Source organism: Stegostoma tigrinum, chromosome 6 (assembly GCF_030684315.1).
Source record: "Stegostoma tigrinum isolate sSteTig4 chromosome 6, sSteTig4.hap1, whole genome shotgun sequence".
Classification (NCBI taxonomy): Eukaryota; Metazoa; Chordata; class Chondrichthyes; order Orectolobiformes; family Stegostomatidae; genus Stegostoma; species Stegostoma tigrinum.
In genome coordinates, this window is record NC_081359.1 from 72,410,952 (window position 1) to 72,422,978 (window position 12,027).

Genomic DNA, 12,027 nt, shown 5'->3' on the forward strand with positions numbered 1-12,027 from the left:
AAGGAAACTGAGGAGTTAAGTATGTTGTTTGTGCAATTTTTCCACTTGAAGTTGTTGCAATGCAAGAATGTTACAGGTGTATGCAACTAAACGTGCACAGCTTCCAAGGCTTTCACCAAACTTAACTAATTTTCTGCACAATGCCCCCACAGCGTTTGTGGAATTGGGGAAGTATTATTCAAGCTGCCAACTTATGCATGTATTCGGACAGTCACTTATCTCCAGGCGGGTTCCCATAACCGAAGCTTGACTCATCACGATCTAATTAAAGAAAATTTAAATTGTAGAAGGGAATTATGTTGGGAGTCTGACTTCAGTAACAGTGAAACCATGGGGAAGCATAATGAGATACAGCATGCACTTGCAGAACTCATCATTCAGAACAATTCGAATGGCATTTATAGAACTTCTCCTATGAAACTTGTAGATTTCTTTGAAAGTGGCCAGAATAAGAGACTGATTGATATTACGTGCCTACATTTCCACAGAGAGGTCAGTAATGCACTACATAAACATTGTTACTGCAAAAGAAATAACAAGAGTATAGGGAAATTTCAAAGGGTCCAGAGGGTTCGAATTATTGGGTACGATTGATCATCTGATTTAAAGACGCATTCAAAATCATGAAGGGACCACAGAACCTAAATTCAAAAAGGTAACAAAAACACCAGAATTTAACATTGGGATTATTTCAAAATAAAACAAGGCAAGTTCTGATAATCAAGAATTCACTGCTTGAAAAAGGCAGTGGGATCAGATTTTATAATAACCTACAATTATTTTTCCAATTTGCTTCTGACTAAGAAAGATTTCAAGGGACTAATGGGAAAGGAAAAACTCAAAGACCTTTCAAAAAGCTTTGGGGCTGCATGCACCCCCCCCCCCCAACTTTTGTGCTATATCATTCTATAATTGAAAAGAAAAGCAGTGTAGTGTCATGCATTCAAGTTATGCATCTGTTAAATTGTAGACCAAGGGAACCAACTTGCTCATTTCCTAAGAAGATGTATAAATGCAGAATGGCAAAGTATTTTTGATACTTTAATATAATAAATTGGAAAAGCATTAGAACTTAAATACCACCTCCAGTTTTGGCCCCATACAAAATGAGAATATTAAAGCTTAGAAGGTAGTGTTGTGGAGGGTAGCCAGGATAATAACGAATCTCAAGATGAAGGGTATGCAGCATAAGTTAGTCACTTTAGAGAAGCAGGAGGAGATAGAGAATAGATGGGAGGTTTTGAAAATGACAGTTCAATTGCATATAGTTAAAATTACACTACTAAAGCCATGCCTAGAAAATCCGTAAGTAAAGAATTAGATAAGACGTCGAAAACAAAACAATCAAAACTGGTGCCCAATAAGGAGACTCTAATCATTCAAAGAGGAATGAGAGGTTCAGTGGAGAAAAAGAATATTTCACTAACAGAACAAGTTGCTTTTTAGCTGTGACAAGAATGTGAACAGACTATAACAGTCTCCAGGAATTGACTTGATTGTCTTTCAAAGTTGGAGAGAAATGTTCCAGTCTTTCCTAAAATTTACCGCAGTTCGTGATTTCTGCACCCCCCTCCCCCCCCCTCCATCGGTACACATTTCAGATCAGAAATGAAGGACATAGCTACAAGCTTTACTGATTAAGTCAGTCTCTTATGGCTGAAGACTTCACTGGTCTCTTTTCTTAATGGTCACATTCAAATGATCAGGAGCACTTCACATGCAATGATGCATTTGTATTAATACATCAACATTGATTGAGCAAAAAAAGGTTGAATTGGTAGGCACTCAAACTTCAAATAGCATTGACCACAAGTACTTTCACCTTTCAGTTATTAGTGCTTTCAAATGACAGATATAATGGAGCAATGATAAGTAAAACTGAATTTGTTAATGAGTTTATGTAAGGAATCAAAAATCTAGTAAGCCATAGAAAATCAAGTCAGCAACAGACTTTTAAAAAAAACAAAGAAACTCTAAGCATGTAACTGTCCAGACATCTCCAGCTCAAAATCAGTGTCGAGGACATTGGTTTAATAAAGTGTATCTGTACTGTGATCAAATAACCTAGAGAGGTGCAAGAGGTCAACATTGTAGAAGATAACAACAATAAACAGTGAATTGTCAGTACAAAACAAATATTTCATCAAAAGCTTTTCATTTTGCACTTGAGGACAATTTGCAAATCATTCATTTAAGAGAATTCAACATTTACACTGAATGAGAGGAGAGTGCTGATTGGTATGCAAGTAGACAGACTGGTACAGACATTACCATGGACAGTATACCAGTTAAATTAACTGCCAGATTTTAAATTTTAAGTCAAGCAGGTGACTGATTGATTCATTTCTCAGGGCAAGCCTTTACCCTACAGTAACTAACAGCTATTCTGTGGAACTCAGACATCTTTTCTGTAAGTCATTAACAGGATGCTGTTGCCAAGCTAAAATGCAATTGTGCCTATCACACAAATGCGTAATGGCAGTATATGAACTTCAGTATCACTGTGATGCTAGGTATGTGGTCCATATGTCCTAAAAAACTCTGATTGCATCAAACAGCACATTCCTTTGGCTGTTCACAAGATTCACTGTACCCAACCTACCCACACTTACAAAAAAAAGTGTCCAACTTCAGATGTCACTCCACAATCAAAAAACATTTCTTAAATAATCACAAGGAAAGAATTATGTTGACAACCAATACAGGATTTATTAGGCTCAGTATGCTACGTGCATACATTCTGGAAGTTAAACATACAGGATGTCTGCAGACAGAAACAACACGTACATACTCTACGTCTATTTCAACTCAAAAAATAGAAACAGCCATTCTTGGCTCATTTCTCAGGCCAATGCCTTGACTAAACTGGAATCAATCTTGTTTAAAATGTAAACAAAATCTAGCAATTAACCATCGGCCATCACATAACCAGTGCATTTTCCAAGGCAACGCTTCTGACAATCCAAGTCTACCTGCCAACTAGTTAGCACTATCCTTTAGTGCAGAATGATAATCTTTTACATTCTGATTACAAATGTCCTAATGAGTGCAAGATGAAAAGCTTCAAAGTGTTTTTTTCCAGAAATATATAGAAAGAGGTCCATACTAGCAGAAATGAACATTTAGAAAAAAATCAATTGAAAGTAGAAGTAACTTGAAAAGTACAAAATCTCAACTAATTTAAACTGAAACCATTTAAAAAGAAAATCATGATCAGACAATATTGTAACACTCAATACGACTGCTAAAATTAAAATATTTATGAAACTTTCATTTCAAAGTTAGAACTGAAGATTCTGTAAATATTTTGAAGTTTAAGTCCCACAACTTCCTTCATTATGGTGGGATTCTGTGAACAACTCCATGTACTGTTTAACTTTATTTTAGAAATACCAACTGTTTGACTCAAAATAACCCCCGTTTGGGGTATTGAAAACCTGAACAATCCGGGCTGTTAAGTTAATGCATCTCCAAAAGCACCCTTTTTCCTTGGGCTGAAAGGGAAGCGAAATTTTTGGGATTACAATAACCCCAAATAAATGACGTAAGTGTTTTGACAGTAGCTGTTTAACGTACGTTGTTAACCCATTTATAAACTGACTTTAGCATTCCTGTACAGTAGCTAATGTTGCATCTGATTTCAACATAGTGACGTTTAACAAAATGACAGAAACTACTGTACTAGAGAATAGTTTCTTATTCACCCTTTCAAGCTTTTGCACTGATAAAAGCCATCACAAGTATCACTCGATTTAGATGACAGGAGAAAAGGTGAATTGTGGGTGGAGTCAGTGATTTCTCCTTCAATTGCTTCCAAGAAATTAAAAAAATTTACAGTGGCTGTTACAGTTTGCATATGCAACAGGAAAGAAGCCTGTGAAGCAGTATTTTAAATTCCAGGATGGAATGATGTGCACATCTTCAGTACCAGGAACTATAAAAAAAAAACAGTATGACTATCAACTACACAAATTTTCAAATTTTGCACAACATACACATTGTGCATTGATCTAAATTACTTACTTTTCAATTATTCTTACAAAAATTAAATGGTTGATTTTCTGCTTTATTTATTATTCCAGAACTCCATGGATTTTACAGCATGGTCACATTTTAAGATGTATAGTACTACATTCACAAGGAGTAAACCCAACTTGCTAAACAGTGATGTTTTATGCGGTTGCCACTCTATACTACAAAGCCCGAAGCAATTACTTCAATATAAAGGTTCAAAACAAAAGATTACATAAGAAAAACAAAATTCAAAATCTACATCACAATAAAAAAACAGTGTCAGGTAACAGCAGATAAAACTCAACTGATATTTTTAAATCACCAGATATCCATATGCCTTAAATTGTCACAGAAGGGAATGATCTATTGTTACAATTCAGAAAGTCTAGAATCTGCTGTGGACTTTGTTTGCATCATAATTACCCCTTTGATTTCCTCTACCAAAACCACCAGGTGTACTACTCACAGCAACACCTGCCATGGGCTGTTGAGGAGGAGCCTCAGGTGCTGGGGTTCCACTCAGGTTTCCCCTATTGATCATAGGAGGAGAACCCATTTGTCCAGGACCTCCCTGGGGAAATCTATCATTGCGCTATTGTCCATTCAGATAGCGATTGTGTGTTTATAAAACGTCCATAACATGTTCCATTGTAGGAACGGACCAAAAGGTGGTAATTTTATGAATTGATTGGCGACATCCCCGTGTTGGTGTCATGAAGTTTGGCAGGCAGTCCATCAGTACCAGGAACATACAAAAAGGAGATAGAAAGGAGCAATTACATTAGTTAACGTATAGATCAATGATATTTTGAATTATGAAAAAATCATTTATATTTCACAGCCTACTTTTAAAGCTGACAAAAAAACCTACAACCATAATACAAAACATTGGAAGTAATCATTGTAAGAACCCCAAACTGATTATATAATTCATCACCAGAGATTACATTTATATTTCAAAAATGTAATTTTCTCTGCACTTTAAAACCACATTCATGACAAAATTAAGTAGCTACAAATATGGCAAATCTCAAAACACATTTTGGAAGTTATAATTATGTAAACAACCAAGGAATGAGAAAAATCTTTCACACCTCAATATATAAGAGGGTAATGATCATGCTGCAAGTTTTTACATTACCCCTTGATCTTGCAACCGCACCAGTTCCACATTCATCAACAAAACATTTTTTTTTTTAAATACCACCTTATTGATTTGTTATCACCAGCTTCCCAGTCATCTGGTTTACATGGCGTTAATTTTGATCTGCTAAAGACTGTATCTTCCAACACTTAACATTTACATTAAGGTATAGACAAATCACAGTACAAGAAATGCTTTTATTTTTGCCTTCCACTTTAAATAGTTAGAGGAGGGGCATTCTTTTGAAGGATATAACAAATAGGAAGTGTGTACTGTACAGTTCAATTACTTCATAAACATATTCAAGTTTCCAAGCTTCATTTGTACAAATCAATGGATCATACGATTTTCACCGCACACCCTGCTTTTCACTTAAAGCTTTTGAGCATTCCCAGGCTTTGGGGCAATGCTCTTTTACTGTTCCTCCTCCACTTTTACTTCTCCCACTTTACCACCATTTACATATCTTCAGCATCTTGAACACCTCCATTCTCCACTCACTTCAAATCAATCATTCCAAGTTCCTTCTCTATTACTTCTCCCAATAGGGTCTAGTTCTCTTTTCCTTTTCATGCCTTCATGCTTCCATTTTCATCAGTCCTTCATTAGCCCCTTGGTCTAACATCTATTCTTCAGATCTTATTTTCTTGACTTTCCTCAAGTTCCAATTCTCATTTCTACTTTTATTGAATTTTTTTTGCAGGACTAGACAAAGACTGAACAAAGAAATCACAAATAGGCATTTTAATTGTGCTTTGATTTTTTAGTCTTGGGAGGACGCATGTACACCCAAGGTGCTGACATAACTGGGGTCAGTCACTCTCTGCAAACCCTGAGAATTTAGTGGGTTTCTTTAACTGCAAATGAATCTCTCTATCCCCAGAGAAATGCAGTAAGAATACTCCCATGAATGAGGCACCCACTTCTGAGACACCAACGGGAAATTAAAATCTCCAATTCTCACTGCGATGCAAAAACCCACTCCCAGCAACACTGCCTGTCTCAGAATCCACTTTACCAGCTTAACAGCAAACATTTCAACTGGGAGACCAGTGCTTCTAGATGTGGGAATGAAAATGAATCCTGATGTATTGCTCAAGTTACAGTACTGCTTCATTCCTTACCAGCAAAATTTTAGGAAACTCTTTTGAAACATAGGAGATGTACTATGAATAATTTAGAAGCAGCATTCAGGCAAATATTGAACATGACATATCAATAGGTACCATTTTGATATGATAATACACAAAAATATCTGTTTTCAAAATTTGAAAAGTAAACACTGAACAAATCCAAGACAGTTGAGTTTTTTTTCATTATCTATATTAGGTCACATCACAGAATTAGCCTTCAATGTATAGATTTATGATGGATTTAAACAAATACAAAGCAAAACATTAATTTGATTCTTACTTGCAACAAAAATATAGTCAAATAAACCAAATCCATCCATCAGCTTGTCTTGTCAAATATATTACATACTAACAAAAATAAGCAAATGCTTGCTATTCACAATTCGGGGCAACAACTGTATGAACAGCCTGTGGCCTGCAAATGTTCTGGTCTCAACAACTTTAAAAACCTAAAATCAACTTTTTTTTTCAGGCTAATGCCTCAATTCCGAGAGGGAAAGGAGGTTTTATAAATTAATTCAGTCCCTAAACCGAAGGGGGGAAACAAAGTTATTGATTTTTTAAAAAGTCAATTAGTGCAGAATGGATGGCAACACAATTGAAATAGAAAGATATGGCAAAGCTTATCGAATGCAAAAGGAGACTTTGATCTCTCATTCCTATTTGTGACAATCTCCATCGCAACAGAACATTTTCTGGTGGCGGAGATGGTACCTCGATGTATTCAAACCTACTTCCAGCTCCAAATGAATATACACAAAAAGGAAACGGCTTGAGCTACAGGTCACACCTTTTAGAGTTTCAAATCCAAAAAGGTGTGTTAGTTAATATTATTTTCAAGCATAATTTTAAACTGGCACACTGACATGGGCTGCAAACAGTTTTGAAGTTTTTATTTCATGTCACATCTGTACTTTTGATGTTTCTATGCAGAATTCAGACATACTATTCAGGTTGAACTGAAAAGCAAGGATAGAGTTTTCTTTTTCATCCTGTAACCTGAACAAAACCTGGGATGTGCAACATACCCAAAAAAACTGCTGTGCACGATTGGAAAAATGACAATTAATTGAATTCTAGAGTCGGGAGTGGGGGGCACCTGAGAGGTTGCACACACTGGAAGGAAATATACTTGGTCACAGGAATTAGGAAAATTGCCATTAGATGGGTGGGAGCTAAATGAAGGCTGACATTGAACTTGCAAGGCACAGTAGTGTCAAAACAACAGATTACGAGACCACTCTACATGAACGTACACAGCTATCACAAGAGGAGTTATAGGAACAAACAAAACAAATGGATATGATCTAACAGGAATATGGAAAGATGGCTATAGGGTGACTGTAGATTGCTGATAAAGGTAGGGATCAGTATATTTCTAAAGGATTTTCTGATCAGAAGAACAAAAGGTGGAACTTTTTGGATAGGGTTAAGAAAAAGCAAGGGCACTTGTAAGATTTGTTTACAGTAGTGGTAATATGGTCCATGGTATTATTGAGAAGACTAGAGAAATATGGAGCATGGGTGAAAAAATATTGCGTCATTTCAATCTGCTTAAAAGACTGGTAAACCTAAATGAGCACTAACATTATGGAGGATGAGGTTCTGAAGTACGTTAAGATGGTTTCTTAGAGCAGCACATTGAGAAACCAACTAGGCAGGAGGCTATTCTGATGACAAAATGCCCTCATGGAGGAACAGCAATATTGAGAAGGTACTTTACATTCTAGCTGAAAGACAGTCCATTCATTCTGAATGAAGGATATCAAGTAGAAGAGACAAATTGGTTGAGGTGGACTGGGAAAATGCATTGACAGATACAATGGCACATGGGCAATGGATCATCTTTAGAGAATATTACATGGTTTACAGCAGCTACAGCACCTTCATCAGCACAATCTCCCACAAAAAAAGTTTAAAAATGGCCTAATGTTGCAAAAAAAAAAGCAGTAATCCGGATGTTTTTGCAACATAAAGAAAGGCAAATAAATTGGTAGAAACAAAAATAGACCATGAATGTAAACTAGCAAAAAGACTATAAACGCTTCTTTAGCATGTGACAGGAAACATTTGGCCTAGACAAATGTTGGTCCATTACAAAGAGGTAGGAGAATGTTTAATGGAAAAAAGTAGCAAAAAAGTTAAATTACTTTAGTGTTTTTCTTCAAGTGAGAAAGATACATGACGTTCATAATTATGGGTCAAAAGAACTATACAAATGAGGAAATCTTACGTAAATACTGTTGGGAGATATTATTAGTATTGATGATGACTAAATCTCTGGCCCTGAAATTTTACAACATTCCAGGGTGAAGGGGAGACATTTTTTATAATGGTTTCTGCAGATTGGTAGGTCGCAGATGTCACTCCACTATGTACAAAATAAAGAGACAGAAAATGGACAATTACAGTCTAGTTAGCCTTACATTAGTGGTAGGAAAACTGACAGAAACCATTGTAAAAGGATGCGATAAACGGACACTTGAAATATTGTAATCTAATGGGGCATAGGCAGCGTGAATCGGAATGGGAAATAGCATTTAACAAACTTGGAATTCTTTAAAATTGTTATTGATAGAAATGGCAGAGAACTGTCAGAAAATTGTTAATGAACACAGTACACGTGGATTTCCAGAAGGCTTTTGAGACAAGCACCCCATGGGAGGTTAGCTAGCAATACTGAAGCTAATTTAGTAAGCAGATAATGTATGAGCATGGACTAAGAATTGGCTTAAACAGGGCAGAAAACAAAAAAAGGTATAAATAGGTTATACACACTTGGCAGTCCAGTACTTGCAATCCCAGCTCTTCATAATATGTCAATGATTTGGATGCAGGAATTAAACATACTTTTTAAGTTCATGGATGACACAAGCTTAAGTGGGAATGTATGCCATGAGGAATATAGAAAGTGACTTCAAAAGGTCTGTTTTTAAAAACAGACAGTGAGTGTACAAAAATATGGCAGATGGAATACAATGGAAAAATGTGAGGTTACCTACTTTGGTTAGAAGCTCAAATGTGTAGTTTATTGCTTAAATGGAAGCACTTAGGAAATGTGGATGGAGAGAGACCTGGACATTCTTGTCAATAAGGTACTAAAGGCCAATGTGCACATGCAGCAGACAATTAGGAAGCTAAGGCATGGTAGCCTTTATTGCAGGAGGGTTTCAGTCCAAGAGTAGCAAACCCTTGCTTCAAGTGAACACTACCTTGGTTAGGCAGAACCTGGGAGTAGCATTTTGATTCTCCTGCCTCAAAGATGATATAACTGCCATTTGGACAATGCAAAGTTCTACCAGAGATGACTTCTGAGACAGCAGGACTATCCAATGGAGACAGAGATTGAGAAAACTGGAATTGTATTCATCAGTTTTCAAAACAAAAGAGGCACTCTCATTCTGAATTTCTAAGATTCAAAGATAAAAAGAGAAGTTAGGGCAAGGTGTTTCTCTGGTTCGGAAGTCAAGAGCCAGGAGATATTATTTCAAATAAAGGAAACGAACTTAGGAGATGGAGAATTGTTTTTACTTGACATTATGAATATTCAGAATTCTCTACCCCAGACAGCTAGAGAAGTTCTGTATAAAACATATTCAATGACAGAACTGATTAACTAATTATGCAAAGGGAAAATGGCATTCAAGTGGATGATCAACCATGATTATGTACCAAATGCTGGAGCAGGCTGAGCAGGTTGAATGGCACACACTTATTCCTATGATATTGGTTTATTCAACTTTATACAACTGTAACAATACAAACTATTTTTTCTATGAATTTTCATTTAATATCCAAAAGATATGTTTACACTTTCAGAAGGCTTGGCACATTACACAAAGTGCACCCAAGTATGTACAGCAAAATCAAGTGTCACAAATAATTTGAGACCTGGCCTAGAAAACTTGAAATGCTTGACAATAATGTTTTAATTCTATGCTTCTTTTGTATGTCTCATATGAGCTCACGCTTAATGCTACCCAAATGCCTCGAAGATGGCATTAGGTTTTACCTCACCTTACTCCTGGAGTTATATCACACAAAACATTACCAAAATTATCAACATAAATTGCCCAACGTCTAGCAGAATATAAAAAGTCATTTATTGTTGTTTACTCTAATAATTGCCATAAAAGCTAAAAATTAATCTTAATAAAATTACTTAAAATTTATAATCCACATTCACCTGATCAAAAACATCGACGAGTCAAGCTTTCTTCCACACTAGCTACATGCCGATAATGCCCATTTCAATGCATCTAAATTCCTTTTACAATTTCAGTACTACGTAATCACTGTATCATTGCTGTTTTTGAATCCTTCCTTCTTTCACTTTATCATACACATCATAAACTGATCTATTTATGTACATCAGAATGCTTAATTCCCAAATTAAGGTTTATCTGAGAAAAATGTGTTGACACAAAAATGGCTGATAATAGTTTTTTTTAAAAACCTTTTTCAACTTTGCAAAGTTGAAAGTACACAAAAGGAAAACCATCCTACAAGTTATGAACAAAGCTTTCTAACTATGAAGAGCTTTGAAAAAGGATCATGCCAATCCAAGTGTTAGTGTAAACATACCTTACGTTACATAGAAAATAAGGCAGTAAACATTAGGCGGTTTAATACATTACCATTGTTCCACTGTTGTCTCCCAACATGGGTGTTCCCAGATTTGCAGTTCCTTCTGGCCCAATGGCTGGGACAGGTCCCATTGTAGTACCAGGCATAGGTCCACGGTTGTTCATGTTCATACCCATAAGTGGAGCAGGGCCTTGATTGCCAGCAGGAGCCGGGCTATACGCATCTATGCAAAATAGTGGGTACTTAGATCTAGCCTAAATCTAATTATGCTTCCAAGGCAATTAATTGGATTGAATATTTGTAGAAACTTAGTAAATAATATAGAAACATGCTTATATAATAGACGGACCATGCAAGGCAACTGCTATCTGAGTAACAGCCTGCAAAAATTGTTCTTTGGGACTGTACAATTTGAATTGTGCACACACACACACACACACACACGAAAAATCAACATCTTTGCTTCGTAAACAAGATCCCTGCAACAAGAATAAAAATGGTCAAAAATATATTGTAATCATTCACAAAAATGGAAGTATCCACAATTAAAACTGGGAAGGGAAAAAAATTACAAAGATAAATTACTTATAGTCCAAAGAATGATTATTCACGTTATAAGCAAACATCCAGTACTTATGAGTTTTTCCAATTGTGTCTTTGGTACAAGATCATATTTTCAAATTTAAAACAAGTCAGTCAATTCAATCAATTTAGTATATTTTCCATAAGCTTAAACCATTTTTTTCCATTTCTCACACGCACAGAAACAATAATATCTATAGTTCTACATTACAAAGTTCCTAACTAGGATGATTTCTGACACTGCTTATACATAATTGCAGTTTGCCAAGATTTTAACTTGTGAATTATAATTTTTTGTCTCAAGTTCAGAGTAAATTTATTTTGCTGTGGACATATGGTTTTTAAAATCAGGCTTACATCCATATAAAAGTCGTCATAGAGGGCAAACAAATGATAGAATGTTGTACGTTCTGTTTCTTCACTTCCAAACCCAAGAATAAAACAGTTTTGAAAGCACATTAGTTATAGTTGATAGTCCAATATTTTTGCCTCACATTACAAGCTGTAAAAATCTGCGCAAGACTATCAACTTTCAACCGAAAGCCAAATTTAAATAATATTTACTCG

The 12,027-nt window shown here is 35.8% G+C and overlaps 1 protein-coding gene across 3 annotated transcripts in view; it reads right to left on the reverse strand.

The window, feature by feature from the left end:
• The window catches only part of pspc1 (paraspeckle component 1), a 107,567-nt gene that overhangs the window by 44,031 nt on the left and 51,509 nt on the right, over positions 1-12,027 (reverse strand). For 2 of the 3 annotated variants that reach the window (XM_048533532.2, XM_048533530.2), the window contains 2 exons: positions 10,929-11,101; positions 4,046-4,606 (listed from right to left, as the gene is read on the reverse strand). In XM_048533532.2, the coding sequence (XP_048389489.2) occupies positions 4,400-4,606; positions 10,929-11,101 (380 nt within the window). In that variant the 3' untranslated portion in view covers positions 4,046-4,399. Of the gene's footprint in view, positions 1-4,045; positions 4,607-10,928; positions 11,102-12,027 lie in introns of those variants that run through there. The other variant, XR_007247813.1, reaches the window with a different exon arrangement.